Source organism: Barbus barbus (assembly GCF_936440315.1).
Source record: "Barbus barbus genome assembly, chromosome: 5".
Classification (NCBI taxonomy): Eukaryota; Metazoa; Chordata; class Actinopteri; order Cypriniformes; family Cyprinidae; genus Barbus; species Barbus barbus.
In genome coordinates, this window is record NC_136733.1 from 40,938,182 (window position 1) to 40,958,159 (window position 19,978).

The 19,978-nt window shown below is 37.4% G+C and overlaps 1 protein-coding gene across 1 annotated transcript; it reads left to right on the forward strand.

The window, feature by feature from the left end:
* Window positions 1-2,605: 2,605 nt before the first annotated feature.
* On the forward strand, window positions 2,606-17,698 carry LOC306869532 (neuropeptide FF receptor 1-like; the record flags this gene model as incomplete). The annotated part of the gene is made up of 3 exons (XM_079416285.1): window positions 2,606-2,933; window positions 15,131-15,230; window positions 16,711-17,698. 3 exons carry the CDS (start codon window positions 2,606-2,608, stop codon window positions 17,696-17,698), a joined length of 1,416 nt encoding a protein of 471 aa, XP_079272411.1.
* Between the last annotated feature and the right edge of the window lie 2,280 nt (window positions 17,699-19,978).

Here is a 19,978-nt window from a genome sequence, read left to right on the forward strand (position 1 = left end):
CTCCCATTAAAACATCAGTTTAAAAGAAATGGAAAGAGAAGAACAATTAGTGCTGCAAGGTCACGGATTTCAATTTCATCTCTCTAGTCAACGTTCCCTCACAATGCTGTTATTTGTGTTACATACAGTATATTACTCTCAGTATATGTCTGTCCCTGAAAAAAAGGAAGGCAGAGCTGCACAAGCACAAAGAAAAACACATCATAATTCAAAGACAAACTATTTCACTTTAATTACATAGGCGTTCGTATTAAGAGACAGCGTTGTATTGATATTTCTCAGGCATTCAAGCTTGAAGAGTGTTCTAAAGCACCATTAACTTTAGTTTATGTTCAGACTCAATCCCAACCTCTCTCTTTCTCTCTTAATTTTAAAAACAGGACAGACACAAAATGGAGGAGTAATCTTTTGGTTCCTGATGTACAACTGCCGTCATGGCATTTGTTTTATAAAAGCCGACTTACTGAAAAGATCAGGAGATATACAATGGTGCATTCTACATTGTGCACTAGCAACAAAGACCTTTATGTATAAGTGTAACCTTAATACATCTTTAGTTTGTAAATTTTGCAATGTACCAGATACTGTTTCATATTTTTTCTAATTGTTATAGAATTATACCTCTTTTGGATCTTATGGAGAATATTTTTAAAGAGTTTGGTTGGAATTTTTCAAAAACAATATTCATTTTTGGGTGTAAATATTATAAGTCTCAAAGTGAGCGTTGTACTTTTTCAATTTTTCTTCCCAAAATTAATGATTTGGAAAGCATATAAAATTTAAAATAATTAATATAGCTGAACTGTTTAAAGCCTTAGTGGAATCTAGAGTTAAAATGGAGTATGAATTTTATAAAATGAATAATGATATATTAATATTTAAAGAAAGTGGTGTATAGATACAGATTTTATTTTTGTGAATGATAGCGATGATGAATTAGTGCTTAATTGCTATTGTTGAGTTTTAAGTAGAGTCAGTATAGAATTTAAAAATGTGTGTGTGTTTTTTATTCGTTGTCGAGAATTGTCCATTTCAAAATGGTTTCATGATATGATTGTAAAATAAAGTGTGTGTTTAATGTCTCTCTCTCTCTCTCTTTATAATTAACAAAATTATAATTATAATTTATATAATTTAATTTTAATATAACAGCATTATGTGTGCGTAAAGATTTAAAATCACCTGTTAACTTGCATAGAATTTTCAGTATTGCGTCACTGAAAGCACGGACATCATCACCATCATTTGCATACTGAGCTTTAATTTGTCATATTTTTTGCTTCTGAATCAAAACAAGATGTGTTGTAGAATCAAAACCTAACTTTAAAACCCAAACTTCTACTTGGACTACTTTTTTTTTCCCCCCTATTGGTAGTTTTAGGCATAAACTATTTCAACTTTTTTGTAAGATTTAAACACTGAAATCAATTTGCCAAGCTATGAATAATAAACTTTAAAAAAAAAAAAAATATATATATATATATATATATATATGTATTGATATTTCCACAGCCCTACAGACGACAAATGGTTTGGTGAATATTTTATCTTATTGGATATATATAAAAAAAAAAACTTGCCTTTCTTGCTTAAAAATGGCTGAATTTAATTATATTATTAAATGTGTAATTATAGTATTAAAGATGATTAATAATATATGTTAATTAGTGCTGTCAACTATCATTTTGTAATTACATTAATCGTGATTAATCGCATCCAAAATAAAGGTTTTGTTTACATAATAAATGTGTGTGTCCTGTGTATATTTATTATGTATATATAAACACACACTCATACAGTATATATCTTGAAAATATTTACATTAATTTATAGTATATATATAAATATATTTAATTTACAAATATAACATATTTCTTAAATATATACATGCATGGGTGTGTATTTATATATACATAATAAATATACACAGCACACACACATATACATATATATGTAAACAAAAACTTTTATTTTGGATGCGATTAATCGTGATTAATCGTATGTCAGCACTAATGCCAAGAAGAATAATTTTTTGATAAAAAATATATATATTTATATTCCTGTTATAGAAGACAAGCTGTTTGGAGAATAGATGGATGGATGACATTATTAATTGTATGTTTATATTTTTAAAGATGACTAAATACAATTTAAATGAAAAATTATCTTATTGGATTTTTTAAAAAAAACGTTCTGATGAAAAAAACACATTTTTTTTTTCCTGCCTTGCAAGCTCTGCCAACTTCTTCTGGGAATGCAAATGTAGTCGTTCATGTGTCTATTGCACGTTTCCTAAGCTATTTTTGTCCGTACAGTATGTACATGTTCACAAGAGCATGCATTGTTTTAAACTCACTATGCATAAAATCACAGAAAGCCTGAGCAATGAACAGTCTCTTAGGCACGCATCAGATGCATCCTGTAGAAATTGACTGCATATTCCCATTAGCCTGATGCACTCTGCTGCCCAAATTCTTTGCACGAATGCATTTCAAAAGTCATGTTTGTCTCCATTTTGACAGTATTGATTTGAATCGACTCTGCTGTGGTTTGTGTGTGTGATTTGTGCTCAGGTGCATTGCAAGAGGGATCCAGGACGGCAGAAATGGAGATGTTGCAGGAGCTTTCTGTGCTCTATTTGAACAGCAGCCTCCAGAATGATTACGCAAACAACAGTAACGTCACCAACCACACCAGTATCACCTACTATCCTTACTACCAGCACTCTCTACCTGTGGCTGCCGCCCTGACCGCGGCCTACCTCTTCATCTTTCTGCTGTGCATGGTGGGAAACGGCTTGGTGTGTTTGATTGTGTTGGAGAACCGGCGGATGAGAACGGTCACCAACCTCTTCATCCTCAACCTGGCCGTGAGCGACCTTCTGGTGGGCGTTTTCTGCATCCCGACAACCCTGGTGGACAACCTCATTACAGGTAACACACAGAAAAAATTAATGAGAGAGAGAAAAAAACAGTCTTAATCTTTTGCTTTGGCTATAAACCTTCCCCAGCACTCATGTCAAAAAGCACAGCTTTTGAGCATCCCTCTTATTACTGCGCTGAACCCGAGGAAGGTTTGCTCTTATCCACTGCATTACAGAGGCTTGTACATCAATCCCACACTTCTAAATCTTGTGCTAATACTCATGCAGCATTGACCTATTCTGACATTCACTGGCGGCAGCACATATGTCAGTTCTCATGTTTGCTCTTGCTATTGGACTTTGGCTCTATATAACAAAAGGCTCTAATCAAATACTGGATTTGTGCCAGAACAGCAAACGCTCTTTCAACTTCTGGCTCAGAGCATCCTTGCTCGTTCTGGACAACTTTGTCACACAATGAGGACAAAAGCATGCTTTCTTCTATCATGCTTGCAAAAGTTGTCTGTGTTAACTAGGCTGTTTTCTGAACAGTGTGCCTGGCCTTGATAGTTCAATTAAAAATTTTAAATGTACACCTCATGTCATTCCAAACACGTCTTTCTTCTGCAGGAGATACTTTGAACAGTGTTTCTATGAAAGTCAATGGGGTCCAAACTGGATCGTATAGTGTTTTTGGTAACACTTAACAATAAGGTTCATTAGTTAACATTTGTTTACTGCATTAGTTAACATTAGCTAATATTAATAAATATTGTTCAATCTTAGTTCATGTTAATTTCAGCATTTACTAATGCATTATTAAAATCAAAGATGTTAACATTAGTTAATGCACTGTGAATTAACATGAACTAACAATGAACTACTGTATTTTATTAACTAACATTAATAAATACTGTAATAAATGTGTTGTTCATTGTTTGTTCATGTTAGTCAAAACATTAAGTAATGTTAACAAATGACACCATATTGTAAAGTGATACCGTGTTTTTAATTCTAGTTAACTGAAACTAAAACTGAAATTAAAATAATTTAAAGCTAAATTAATAAAAAATACAAAAGTGCTTAAAACTTCAGCTAAAATTAATACAAAAACTGAAAGTAGTAAAATAAAATACATTAACAATATGAATGAATACTACAAAATAGAAATATAGAAATAGGATATAAATAATACTACTGGCTGATGAAAACATACACAGTGGATTAATGGATTAATACAATTTTACAAATTTAAGTGGATTGAATGCACTGACATTTAAATGTGAAATATATTATAGCACATATTAGTTTTACTAAAAAACTAAAATATTTAGTTTTATTTTAAACAAAAAATTCTTGCTAATAGGTTAACCATAAAAAGCTGATGCAAACCAGTAACAGTGAGTAGTATATTTTCAGTGTATTCCTGAACCACACAAAACTTAAATGCAGTTGAATTTCAGTGAACAAAATCACCGGATTATTCAATAAAATGCAGCAAATATCAAAGCCTTCTTTCTTTAAACATGTGCAGTGTTTGCTGTTAGCAGTCTGGAAGGATTTTCATGCCTCTTGCCAACTGTAAATAAACAGAGAAAATACCATCTTGCACATAAAACCAGATAAATGGCCTTTAGCTGGAGACGCTGTTCAACAAGCTGGTAGAGACTTCAATCAAAACACAAAATGCACTGATGGCCAGCTACTGTGTGCTGGTCTTTAACAGGCCATTTGCCCTCACCAGTGGTTTCTTTGCTCTTGCACTGTCTTTAAAAGCATGTTTTTGAACAAAGCATGTGGCTTTTCTGTTGCATGCTGGTGTTTGCACTGGAAACATTACAGCAGACACAGGTGTTTAAATCTCTGATAATGCACTTAGGACTGAAAGAACATAAACGTGCTTAGTGTGGAGCAAAGTTAGTCTGTCTCTTACTGTCTTTTTTTTATAACAACCCATTTTGATTATACAAAATGTTCTTGTTAAACTGTACCCACATTTTTTTCTAATGAAACTACTGCCAAACATATTTAGTATTGATGCACCTGTTTTTCTCTGAAAGAGCTGTTTGTTGGTTTGCCTGCTGTGCTCTGGAAGCAAAGATTACATTCTCTCTCATGCTGTTACATTGTTTATAATATCCAAATTTATTATGTGAAATTTTGAATACTTCTGATTGGTCCATACAGCAGACCAATTGTCTATAGCAGCACTGGCCATTCTTTTTAGAACTCTTGCTTCTCTGTGGTCTGTCCAAATCAGATAGTGAAAAGAATTCAACTCAAATGGATGCTTCATGTCCAATTAGTTAAGTAGCCATTTAATAAGCAGGATAATGCAAAGCCAGACAATCATTATACCAGAAAATTGGTTCAGGATAATACAAAATCCCGATTACTCTGGGTTGTTTTTTGCGATTTTAACTGCACATTGTCCTTTACGTTTCCTTCATCAACACTCTATTAAAGCTGCGCCTGTGTGCTCTTATAAAGAACTGAGAGCTGCATCTTTGTACATGACTCACCAAAGTGTCCATTGCGATAAGCTTGCATGCAGCATCTCTGATTGCTTTAGAGATGGTCCCTTCCTACAATGGATATACATTTTTTCCCTGAAGTAGCAAACACAAAAATCGGAAACACTTTATTTTAAGGTGTCATAATACAGAGTAATTACCTAATTAAGTACTTAGTAGTAGCCGTTGTACGTACATGAAACAAAATGTACTTACCATGTAACTAAGTTATGGAAGCTATTTGTAATTATGTAGATGTAATAGGCAGCTACTATTACACATATGTATCAGACCGAGTCTGTTACCCAACTACTTGTACACTTAAGTACAATCATGATACACTTTATTTTAAGTAGTTTATGCCTGTGTCATATTATGTAATTGTAATGTAATTAGAAATGAATTACATGTATTGAAGCTGTGTACTGATGGGTTAAATCAAACTTAGGTGCAGCTGGATAAGGTGTACAGTGTAGATACACATGAAGTACAATCTTGATACACTTTATTTTAAGTAGCTTACATTTATAATTACATTGTATAAAGTCTGCAACACATATGTAACAATCTTTTGGTTACATAAGTAGCTGTGTAATAGACTCGGTCTGATACATATGTGTAACAGTAAGTACATTTTGTTTCATGTAAGTACAACGGTTACTACTAAGTACTTAATAGGTAATTACTCTGTATTATGGACACTTTAAAATAAAGTGTTAAGTCAAGTCAAGTCACCTTTATTTATATAGCGCTTTTAACAATACAGATTGTGTCAAAGCAACTGCACAATATCAAAATAGGAAAATAGTGTGTCAATAATGTAAAATGACAAGATTAAACACTCAATTTTCAGCTAAAGGCATTTCATTATTGAATTCAGTGATGACATCATCCAGCTCAGTTCAAATAGTTTAAATAGTGTCTGTGCAATCAGGTCGATGATATCACTGGAAATGAAGTGTCCCCATCTAAGCAAGCCAGAGGCGACAGCGGCAAGGAACCAAAACTCCATCGGTGACAGAATGGAGAAAAAAACCTTGGGAGAAACCAGACTCAGTCGGGGGGGTTATCCTCTGGCCAAACGAACCAGCAGTTTGTTCCAACTGCAGCAAAGTCAGATTGAAAGGGCTCAACTGGTTCCAGTGGTCTTTTCCCAATGGTTGTCTAGGTGGCGGGGTCCTCACTAGGGATCTGTCTCTGGGGCTCATCTAGGTGTCCTGGTCTCCGCTGACGTTCAGGGCTGTAGAGCTTGTTTCTGGGTGCTGATCCACCATCTGATCTGGAAACAAACTGGATCTGGTGAATGCAGTGACCATCTGGGCTGGATACGGACTGGATCAGGTGGCTACGGTGATCTCGGAATAAGAGAGAAACAGACTAATATTAGCGTAGATGTCAATCTTCTTCCGATGTAACAAGTACATTGTGTGTTATGGGAAGTGTTCCCGGTTCCAGTTGACCTAGTTAATGCAGTCTAATAATCCTTTAAAGGATTTGAATATTAGAAGTGTATTGGTGTGTTATGTGTAAGCCAGGTTAAAGAGATGGGTCTTTAATCTAGATTTAAACTGACAGAGTGTGTCTGCCTCCCGAACAGTATTAGGTAGATTGTTCCAGAGTTTGGACGGTAAATACAAAAAGGATCTGCCGCCCACAGTTGAATTTGATATTCTAGGTATTATCAAATGGCCAGAGGTTTGAGATCGTAGTGGATGTGGAAGACTATAATGTGATAAGAGCTCGCTCAAGTACTGAGGAAATAAGTAATTAACAAGATTTTAAAATCTATACGATGTTTGATAGGGAGCCAGTGCAGTGTTGACAGAACCGAGCTAATGTGATCTAACTTCCTGGTTCTAGTAAGAACTCTAGCTGCTGCATTTTGAACCATTTGTAGTTTGTTTATTAAGTGTGCAGAGCAACTGCCCAATAAAGCATTACAATAATCTAACACTGAGGTCACATTTCTGCATTTGACATTGAGAGCATAGGTCTCAGTTTAGATATATTTTTAAGATGAATAAAATAAGTTTTGCAAATGCTATAAACGTGGCTGTCAAAGGAGAGATTGCTATCAAATAGCAAACCTAGGTACCTGACTGATGACAAAAAATTTACAGAGCAGCCATCACGTGTTAGACAGTGCTCTAGGTTATTACTTGTGGGGGTTTTAGGTCCGATAATTAACACCTCTGTTTTTTCAGAATTTAAATTAATTTCCACTGTGTTGGACTCTTTTCCTTAATCTTCCTTAAGCGTAAAGGAGCAACTGTATCTCCATAGAGTCCATAGTTTCTGTTACATCATCAAGTTTTTCTGCGCTGTTGGATATGCTGAGGAATTGAGATAAATCAGGAAGATTACTTACAAAGCAGTCTTTTGTGGTAGAGGTGATGGTTCTACCATACTTGTAACAAGGAGTAGAATTTACAGTTTTAGCTATGTGGAGTTTACACAAGACTAGATAATGAGCTGATATATCATCGCTTTGCTGCAGAATTTCAACACCATTAACATCAATTACATCAATTACTTTATCTGCAGCCAGTACTAACTCTGACATAAAATCACCAAATTCTTTAATAAAGTCTGTATGGTGCCCTGGTGACCTGTATACAGTAGCCAGTACAAACATCACGGGGGATTTATCATTAATACTTTATTCTATAGATAATGTTATATGAAGCACCATCAGGAGTTATACTTAAAGCCTGTCTTCTGTGAAATACTGAGAATATTGCTATAAATTGTAGCAACACCTCCCCCTTTGCCTTTTGGACACAGCTCATTTTTATAACAGTAATCTTGGGGGGTAGACTCGTTTAAAATAATGTATTTATCTGGTTTAAGCCAGGTTTCTGTCAAACAGTTTCTGTCATCTAGTTTATGATCAGTGATCACATCATTTACAAAAAGCACTTTCGTAGAAAGGGACCTGATATTCAATAAGCCAAGCTTTATCATTTGTTTCTCTGTGTTATATACATTTTTCATTTGTTGAACATCAATTAAGTTGTTACTCATAAATTGGTTTGGACTTTTTTTGTATTTTCTAGTTCGGGGAACAGACACAGTCTCTATAGTGTGATATGTAGGTGAAGGAGTCTCTATGTGCTGAGAATTAACTGACTTCTGTGACGTGAGGCAGCTAGCAGATGGTCGGTTTAGCCAGTCTGTCTGCTTCCTGACCTGGGCCCCAGTTAGTCAAGTGAAGTGAAGTGACATACTGCCAAGTATGGTGACCCATACTCGGAATTTGTGCTCTGCATTTAACCCATCCAACGTGCACACACACAGCAGTGAATGCACACACACCGTGAACACACACCCGGAGCAGTGGGCAGCCATTTATGCTGCAGCGCCCGGGGAGCAGTTGGGGGTTCGGTGCCTCAAGGGCACCTCAGTCGTGGTATTGAGGGTGGAGAGAGCGCTGGACATTCACTCCCCCCACCTACAATCCCTGCCGGCCCAAGACTCGAACCTGCAACCTTTGGATTAAGAGTCTGACTCTCTAACCATTAGGCCACGACTTCCCCAAAAAAGGAAGTATGTACTCTAAGATATTGCCATATTTCTAGAGAGAAGAGTGGCACCACCCCAGGAGGTATGAAGACCATCTCTTTTCAACAGGTCAGGTCTGTCCCAAAAACTCTTTCAATTGTCTATGAAACCTATGTTATTCCGCGAGCACTACTTAGACATGCAGCCATTGAGTGACGACAGTCTGCTAGGGGGAGTCGTGGCCTAATGGTTAGAGAGTCGGACTCGTAATCGAAAGGTTGCGAGTTCGAGCCCCCGGCCGGCAGGAATTGTAGGTGGGGGGAGGGAATGTCCAGCGCTCTCTCCACCCTCAATACCACGACTGAGGTGCCCTTGAGCTCCCCGGGCGCCGCAGCATGGCTGCCCACTGCTCCGGGTGTGTGTTCACGGTGTGTGTGTGTGTGTGTGTGTGTGGATTTGTTCATTACTCACTGCTGTGTGTGTGCACTTGGATGGGTTAAAGGCAGAGCACCAATTTCGAGTATGGGTCACCATACTTGACAATACGTCACGACTTTACTTTACTTTACTTTACTATGAATCTCATCACCCCGGTAAGCAGGGAGAGGACCAGAGCATATTACTGTGTCTGACATCGTACTTGCAAGTTCACACACCTCTTTAACATTATTTTTTGTGATCTCCGTCTGTCGAAGTCGAACATCATTAGCGCCGACGTAAATAACAATCTTACTGAATTTACGTTTAGCATCAGCCAGCACTTTTAAATTTGCCAAGATGTCAGACGATCTGGCTCCCGGTAAACATTGGACTATGGTGGCTGGTGTCTCTATTTTCACGTTCCGTACAATAGAATCGCCAATAACCAGAGCACTTTCATCATGTTCCTCAGTGGGTGCCTCGCTGAGTGGGGAGAACCTGTTGGATGTTTTGATCGGAACGGAAGAGCAGTGTTTTGACCCGCGACTAGGCCGCCTCACAGTCACCCAGTTGCCCTGCTGCATGGGCTCTAATGCCGGAAACTAACAATGTACAGGACTCCCTGAGCTAGTCGCATACAAAGCAGTATCTACAGTCCTCACATTCTTACTGTCCTCAACTAAAGTTTGGATGCTTGTCTCTAGTTCTAAAACCTTCTCTGTCAGCCTAACTATTTCCCTGCATTTATTTTACTTTACTTTACTTGTTACTTTTAGACATTTAGCAGACGCTTTTATCCAAAGCGACTTACAAATAAGAAAAAGTAACTACAACTAAAAGTTAACACTGTAAATACTCTATACACACCCATTTAAGAAAATACAGACATTAAATAAAATTGACAAATGCATACAACAACATTTCAATAGTAAGTCAAGTCAGTCAAGTCAAGTATGCTTTATTGTCAATTCTTCCACATGTACGACACATACATAAAATATTGGGGAAGTCGTGGCCTAATGGTTAGAGAGTCGGACTCGTAATCGAAAGGTTGCGAGTTCGAGCCCCCGGCCGGCAGGGATTGTAGGTGGTGGGGGGAGGGAATGTCCAGCGCTCTCTCCACCCTCAATACCACGACTGAGGTGCCCTTGAGCAAGGCACCGAACCCCCAATTGCTCCCCGGGCGCTGCAGCATGGCTGCCCACTGCTCCGGGTGTGTGTTCACGGTGTGTGTGTGTGTGTGGATTTGTTCACTACTCACTGCTGTGTGTGTGCACTTGGATGGGTTAAACGCAGAGCACCAATTTCGAGTATGGGTCACCATACTTGACAATACGTCACGACTTTTTTTTTACTTTAAAGAGAATTGAAACTGCGTTACTCTCAGACCCTTGGTGCATACAGTTAACATTAAACACTGACAGTAGACGTTCAAATACGGATAAATACAGTTTAAACATATGTACATACAACTATACAGATATACAAATGAGGACATTGCAGAAAAATTAAAAAAGAGATAAATAAAGTGGCATAAGGCACATGGCAGAATAGATAGAGTGCAAACCAGTTAAATAAAACAAAACTGTGCAGATATATGTGTAGTGCAAGAAGAGCTTATCAGTCTGTTAAAGTGACAAAAGAACAGTCTTTTTATCAGACTATCCGAAGAGGTAGTTTGCAGTCAATGCTGGATGAGGTAGTGATCAGTCCAATGCTGCACAAGTGACAGGTGCTGGTCACAGTTTTTAAGTGGATGTGGGGAGCTGGGGGGGTGGGGGTCGTAGTATCAAAGTTCAGTGTTGCATGGGGAAAAGAGGGGGGGGGGGCAATAACATGTAAAGGAATAAAATAAATAAATAAAATAAATAAAAATAAAAATATACTTATATCCTTTGCCGGTGTCCCAGCCCGGTGGAGTCGCACGGTAGAGTCGATGGTCTTTACACTCTTTACTTTTTTTTTTTATTTATCACATGTGGATCCCTCGTCGCCGACAGAGACACTTAAGACTGGCTTTGTGGTCCAGGGTGGCACTGACACTTAAGACTGGCTTTGTGGTCCAGGGTGGCACTGACACTTAAGACTGGCTTTGTGGTCCAGGGTGGCACTGACACTTAAGACTGGCTTTGTGGTCGAGGGTGGCACTGACACTTAAGACTGGCTTTGTGGTCGAGGGTGGCACTGACACTTAAGACTGGCTTTGTGGTCCAGGGTGGCACTGACACTTAAGACTGGCTTTGTGGTCCAGGGTGGCACTGACACTTAAGACTGGCTTTGTGGTGCAGGGTCACATTTATGCATTTGGCAGATGCTTTTATCTAAAGCGACTTGCATTGCATCACATTGCATTCAAGGTACAAGGTACTTATCAATGAATCATAATTTCTGGTTGAAAACATTGTACATGCCTATTGTTTAGTGGGAGAGGGGCACTATTGTTTATTCTGGACTATGATTGCATCCTTCTTCTCTTGTGAATGACCTCCAGTAAGAAAAGAACTGGCAGGATTGATCGCTTTCTTCATAAGTACGCAATCGCTGTGGGCTACTGATGCTTCACAGAGAGACCTCAGGGCACAAGAGCTCATTGGTCACTGGCCTCTCTTTTTCTTTTTCTCTGTCCAGTCTGGATGTCTTAATGTCAAGGTGTCTTCAAACCACCCTTCCTGGCTGTCCAAAATCTGCACATTATATTGCTGGAATAGGCCCACACAGAATCTGTCAACAATAAAGAGAGTCAGTAAAGACTCTTACATTGTTACAAAAAGAAAAGAAAAAAAAACTCAATTTCAAATTAATGCTATTCTTTTGATCTTTTGGTAACATTTTATTTTAAGGTGTCCTTGTTACACATGTTTGCATGTATTTACTATTATAAATTACATACAAGTAACCTTAAGCCAAACCCTCATCCTAACCATATAGTAAGTATATGTAGTTAATTAATATTACTGTATACAGTAACAAGGAAACCTTAAAATTAAGTGTAACCAAATTTTCTATTCATCAAAGAATTAATGAATAGAAAAAATGTTAGCACTTTATTTTAAAGTCCTTGTCCGCCTGTATATGCTATGTACTTATTATATAGCAATTACAATAACTGGGTAATAACAAGGTAGTAACCCTGAACTTACCCCTAAACCTAACCTTAACCTTTGTAGTTACCTTATATTACCAGTATTTTCTTAAGTACACTGTACATATATGTAAGTAAACATACTGTAAAAATAAAGTGCAACCAAACCCCCCCCCCCCCCCCCCCCCCCCTCCCAAAAAAAACCCCATGATGCCGGTTTAACTTTCACAAACCTCAAGTAGGTATGAAGTATATTTCATTTCAAGTATGAAATGAATGAAAGCAATGATTTTAGCTTAGTAAGTGAATCATATGTTTATTTGGATTTAGATCATTAAGTGAATGACTCATCAGACTCATTTAATCTAATGTTCTGCGAGCAATTCAATAAAAATGGCTGGTTAGAGTCAATTTCTTATGTTAAAAAAAAACTAACTAAATAAAAAAAAACATCAACTATTTATTATTCTATTAGTATTCTGAGAGGATGTTTTACATTCATCTGACATAACCATTAGGCCACGACTTGTGGGAAGTCGTGGCCTAATGGTTAGAGAGTCGGACTTGTAATCCAAAGGTTGCGGGTTCGAGTCTCCGGCCGGCAGGGATTGTAGGTGGGGGGGAGTGAATGTCCAGCGCTCTCTCCACCCTCAATACCACGACTGAGGTGCCCTTGAGCAAGACACCGAACCCCCAACTGCTCCCCGGCACCGCAGCATAAATGCTGCCCACTGCTCCGGGTGTGTGTGTGTTCACTGCTGTGTGTGTGTGTGTGTGTGTGTGTGTGTGTGCACGTTGGATGGGTTAAATGCAGAGCACGAATTCCGAGTATGGGTCACCATACTTGGCTGAATGTCACTTCACTTACTCACTCACTTCACTTACAAGACCTCTAAAATGTTGCAAAATACAGTATTTCTGTTTCAGTAAATGCTGTTATTTTGCACTTTCTATTCATGAAAGATTCCTGAAAAAAAGATCAGTTTCCACAGCACAACTGTTTTCATAATAATTGATAATAATCAGAAATGTTTCTTGAGCAGCAAATCAGCATATCACTTGACACTGAAGACTGCAGTAATGATGCTGAAAATTCAGCTTTTAGTAAATTACATTATAAAATACACTGCATATCATGGATATGCAGTGTATCCAGTGTATCCCGTGACAATCCTGTGCATGGCCAGGATTGCCACGAATCCTGGCCATGCACTTCCACTCATTCACCACCAGAGGTCACCTGTTCACCACATGGACTTTTCACACTACACAGCACATTGGACTCCATTTCCCATAATCCATTGCACTGACGACACACGCACAGCTGTTCACAATTATCACGCCCACACCTGATATCCATCTCGCAATCACCATCACCCAATCACTCACTATTTAAGCCTGGGACTTGCTCTTGCTCTCTGCTGAGTATTGTTAGCCTGCTACCTTACAAAGCGTTTTCATAGTCTTAGTCTTGCCTTGTTTTCCTGCCGTGTCTGACCCTGCCCGTGTTTACTGGATTTACCCTTAGCCTCTGCCGTTTGGACTCTGTTCGCTCCCCGTTTTGGACTTTTGCTCTCGCTTTTGGATTATCTCTCTGCCTTGCCCTGTTTGGATTGTACGCCGATCGTCGACCACGCCTGTTTACTGACCACTCTTCTGTCTTGCCCTCAACATACCTGTTTGCTGGTTATTCGACCCTGCCTGTCTTGACCATGTTTCATAATAAAGCTTTGCAAATGGATCCGCACGTCTCTAGTCTTGTCAGCCCCGTAACATATATATATATATATATATATATATATATATATATATATTTTTTTTTTTTTTTTAATTGTAATAATATCAATTTTGCTGTTTTTGCTGTATTTTTCTCAAATAAATGCAGCCTTCAAAACATTAAAATAATAGGCTAACAGAACCCAGATAACATCAGATACACTCGTTGCTGCGATGTTGGATAATAATGGTCACCTGTCCTTGTGTAATTCCCGTTATACCCCAGTAAATTCCTGGTTAAACACATCTGAATAGTGCTAAAGTGTCAGTTTATTCCTGCTCCATCTAGCCAGTATAGGAATTTGAGTCAGTGATAGTACAGTTTCCCAGGGAATGCAAGAGAAAATTAGAAAATAAGTACTTTGAATTCTTGGATAAAAGCGTCTGATGAATGCATTACTGCTGATAATTGCAAAAATAACTGCTGTCCTGATAAAAATGTCAATGCAACTTGATTATGTCTATAGCCAATAGCATTGCAATATTATTTCTGCTTCTCCACAGTATTATTAAAGATCATTTCACAGAGTATAAATATGCTGATTGACTTGAGTCATTACTGTTATAAGTGAGTCATTGCACATTGAGTCACTAACAATATACAGATCTATTAATGTTAGCGGAAATTCAGTATTGTGAGGCATGGTCAGGAAAAAGGTGGGCAATTGAAGCTTTTGGTCTAGACCTGGGCTTGAGAGAGACCTTGTTGTGAAGTAAGAAATTGCAAACCCTTATTCTTCCTGCCAAGCAGAAGTTTTTGTAAGCATCTTGTGTCCATGGAAAATATTGAGGAGAATCTTCTTTAACTCCTCTGATATTACAGTTGCAGCGTTCAGCTCAGACATCCTGCTGATAAAACCAGAAGAATCTTTCACTCTCTCTGTGTTCAGCAATCACTGAAAAGGTGTGTGTGTGTGTGTGTGTGGCGTAGCAATTTACCCTGTCAGTCATTTCATCTTTTTCTTGTCCTCCAAGGTTGGCCGTTCACAAACACAGTCTGTAAGATGAGTGGTCTGGTGCAAGGCATGTCCGTCTCTGCCTCTGTGTTCACGCTGGTGGCCATCGCAGTGGACAGGTCAGTGCTGTCGTCACAAGGTTGCATCTCACAAATCTGGGCTGTGTTTCTCAATAACGATTGATCTTAGCACTTAATAGCATTTTCTATTAGTCATTTTACGAACATTCGGTTCCCAAAAATGCACTTAACACTATTGCACATAGCCCTGCTTTAAGTGCTACTTAATCGCTATCCATTTGTCAAGTGCTGAAATGTCAATTTATAGAATGACTCGTAACTGTACTACACGCTGGTTTACTGAAATGTTTACCTAACAGTTCGTAAAATAAAATAAAATAAAATGAAACTGTTATATGTATAATATTAATCTACTATATAAAAAAAAAAAATATGTATATATATATATATATATATAGTACATTAATATTATACGTATAGATTAATATTATATTATATAGTATATAATTTCTGTACAGATGTTATTTTCGGGTCCAATACATGGTTGGTTTTCATCATTGACAGACTTTTTTTTAGTTTATCCCTATTTTACCCAGTCTTTAAAGCATATTTCCTGCATTAATTATTATTATTATATTTTTTTTTGTTCAATCATTTAATTTAGATGTGTATTTCTATGTTTTGTTTTCTGCCCCTTTTAATTATTTAATTTATCAATTTATTAATTTCTACACTCACCGCGCCATTTCTCATATCACTCAAGGTCTGCACTCTAAAAATCTCTTTATTTAAACAGGAGATAAAAACAAATAATTTATAAATTCATTTAAACAAACAAACAAAACGAGTAATAAAGTGTACAGTAAAGTACAATCAAAAGCTTTAATTATAATCACATTGCACTTGAATAAAGTTAAAGGTGTAATCTGCCGACTTCATAATTCTGTCTTCTTCCGATGCACGTAGAGATTTACGATTACTCCAGAGCACTCGTTAATCTACGGAGATTTAAGTACTACTTAAGCTTGCGATGTATAATATATATATATTAATTATAATAATATAGTTATAAGACTGCATTTATTTGATTAAAAATACAGTGACAATCAAACATTAAAATATATTTTAAAATGTAATTTATTTCTGTGATCTGCAGCTATATTTTCGGCATCATTACTCCAGTCTCATGAGTCACATGATCTTTCAGAAATCATTCTAATATACTGATTTACTGCAATTACTGTCAGTACTTCATTATTAATAATGATTCTTATATTATTATCAGTGTTCTATCTATCTATGAGTAGCAAATAGCCTTAAACTTTTCAGATATATACTGAAATACAGTGAAAAAATACTACTAATTTAAGAATCTAATGAGAGTCGTTTAATGTCAAATCCTGTGTGAGAAAGAATGTTTATTCAATCACTTCTCTAGTCTGTTCAGAATATAGGAGATATATAGATTGTGTGGAGTGAGACAAAAACATTTCTAAGGATGTGAGAGAAAGAAAATGATTTCAGAAGAGCTCACTCTGGTGTACAGTTTATTACAGAGCTCTGTTCCAATCTCCTGCAGGTTCCGTTGCATTGTGTACCCCTTCCAGCCCAAGCTGACCCTGCTGGTGGCCAAAGTGACCATAGTTATGATCTGGGTGCTCGCGGTGGTGATTATGTGTCCGTCGGCGGTGACGTTAACCGTGAAGAGAGTGGAGCATCACTACATGGTCCACAATGAAGACTACAACCACACATACCCACTGTTCTCCTGCTTCGAGAACTGGGCCAGCCCACAGATGAGGAAAGTCTACACCACCGTTCTGTTCGCGCACATTTATCTCATTCCTCTCACCTTGATCACAATCATGTACGGACGCATCGGGATCAAACTCTACACCACCTCTGTGATCTCTGGGAACGATCAGCAGGAAAGCGGACAGTCTCACGGAGCACAGCAGGAAGGAAGGCCGCTCATTTCCCAAAAGAAGATCAAAGTGATTAAGATGTTGAGCGTGGTGGCGCTTTTATTCACACTTTCCTGGCTGCCTCTGTGGACTCTGATGCTCCTCACCGATTACGGAGGTCTAAATGAAGACGAGCTGGATCTTCTGAGTGGCTATGTCTTCCCGTTCGCTCACTGGCTGGCGTTTTCTAACTCGAGTGTCAACCCTATTATCTATGGTTACTATAATGAGAACTTTAAGAGGGGATTTCAAGCGGTGTGGAGAACGCATTCGTGCTGCTGTGATGGAATGAAGGCGAGATGCGGACCACGACGGAAATCCAGAGGAGATGCGAGAGATCCTGTGGTCAGCTCCAACCCCTTGGCTTTCGCCGGAAGGAACCGGGTTTACACCGACGGCGATGTGAAGGACTCCAGAACGTGTGTGGAGTTGGAGCACAGGAGAACCGGTCAGGTTTGTAATAACTTGGTCTGCTCGAATGATACGGGATCCAGCACGGGATCTGGGATAAAAGGGGTCACGGACCAAAAAGTGTTACAGATGGAGGAGGCAGAGAAAATAAGTCCTGTCAGGGTGGGTAAAAACCAAGCCTGGGACCAATAGATGGATTATTCATGCCAACAAATGACTCAGGCTTTTAAGACTTCAAAGATCTTTAACTAGATCAAATCAGTCCTAAGCACTTTCTGCGAAAACACTGGAACATCATTTCCTTCTCAAAGTCTGAATCAACTACTTTTCTACAAGAATTACAATTTGAGCTCAAAATTCCCTTTTTTTCACAAAGTGCAAAAGAACTGCATTGAAAGAAGCTGAAGCTGTGCATAAAGAAATATTTATTCAGAGAATTTCAGCGAAAACACTGGAACATCATTTCCTTCTCAAAAGTCTGAATCAACTAGTTTTTCTACACAAATTACATTTTGGGCTCAAAATTCCCTATTTAGTTTTTCTGCAAAGTGCAAATGAGCCACGTTAAAAGAGGCAGAAGTCATGTATGAAGAAATATTGCATATGAAATCGTGTGTTTACAGAGATTCTACTGTATATAGCCAAACTGTGCCACTCGTATCATCTGCATTAAACTTCAACTTTTCAGCTTCTATTTATTTAATTACACTCTCTGTAAAAAAAAAAAAAAAAGTACAAAACGTAAAATTTTTTTGTTTGTTTTTTTACCTTACGCTGAAAAAAATTATACACATTTTTTTTTAAGGTAAGTGGTTGCAATCAATTTATTTTAGCTGCATTTTAATAAACAAATTTATTTTGAAAAAGAAAATATTTTTTATTTAAATGTAGCTAAATTAAATTGTTTGCAACCACTTACCTTAAAAAAAATAGTAAATTCAATTAATAATTTTTTTCAGTGTATTTGTGCCCAAAGGGTGTTTATGAATATCTTGAAGGTTCTCGCTTTTGAAAGCGTCCCCAGCAACAGTTTTTGAACCTTTTTTTTTTATTATTTTTTTTTTCTGAGAATGTATAAATAAATGCTACACATTTAAAATCCACCTGTAGCCTAAACATTCAACAGGGCTAATTGCGAAAGGACTCCATATTAATCATTTTAATCTTGTTGATATTTGAATCTGAGTTTGTGAAATGACGTTTAAGCCAAACTGTTTTTCTCAGATCAGGCAGCAATCTGCACTCACCAAATGGATCGTGTTTATCTTTTCTCCAGACGGTATTGTGCAGTTGCACAAATGTTTGCCTGAGATGTGCATTTGTATTGTGTATATTGTATTTGTCCACTGTTTGTAAATGAGCACCGATGATAAATACCAGAGGGGACAGATGCTATAATTTAATAGCTACTGTAGAGTGAACAGAACAGCAGCGTGGTGAGGATCTGTGATTATGACTCAAATGTTTATATTTTAGTGTTCACTCTGTGTTCTAATTGGTCTGCGCCAAGTGATTTATGTAAGACCTGGCTTTTGCTTTAGTATGCATTGATTTCTTATTCTATGCTTAACGCTGTAATAGCAAGATGAATGTACTTTAATGGACTGTAAAGAAAACGAATGTGACCAGTTTATTCTATTATCTCTCTATAAATGTAAATGAATAGCCATTACATCTAACTGAGTTTCAGGGCTTTGAGAACGGTCTCACACAACACCTCTTAGTTTATCACAGCACCGCAGACAAGCTTAGTCCAGAACACTTGAGCAAGCCAGCACTAATACAAGAGACAATCTTATACACATGTAGGGAGGAGCAGAAGTTTAAGAATAGGATTACCTTCGGTTCATGAGTTTGAAATGATTTGGCAGAGCCCCGCAGGAAATTTAATTGGATTTTGAACTGGAACGACAGGAAGAGGAATTTATTCTGCAACTTAAAGAAACACTGAAAAAAATTATTCATTGAATTTACAAAAATATTTTAAGGTAAGTTGAAAGTTAGTCAACTATGTGTTTACTTAAATGTAGCTACAATAAATTGATTGCAACCACTTACCTTAAAAAATATCCGAACTCAGTCGGATAATAGAGAAACCACATAACCTCAACAAAACATTTTTAATGAATTATGCCTGTTTATCCCCTGATATGTAGAATCTTTTTTTTTTTTCACAGATTAGGTATATTTCTAAAGGTTCAATTAACATGGTCAATAAGATTCTATTTTCGAAATAAATTAATACTTTTATTTAGCAAGGATGCATTAAATTGATCAAAAGCGTTCCAAATAAATGCTGTTATTTTGAACTATCAAAGAATCCTGGATAAAAAAAAGTCACGGTTGCACAAATGGTTTTCAACATTGGTAATAATAATAATACTAAATGTTTCTTGAGCAGCATATTAGAATGATTTCTGAAGGATCATGTGACAGAAAGCAGCTGCTAAAAATCCAGCACAGGAATAAATT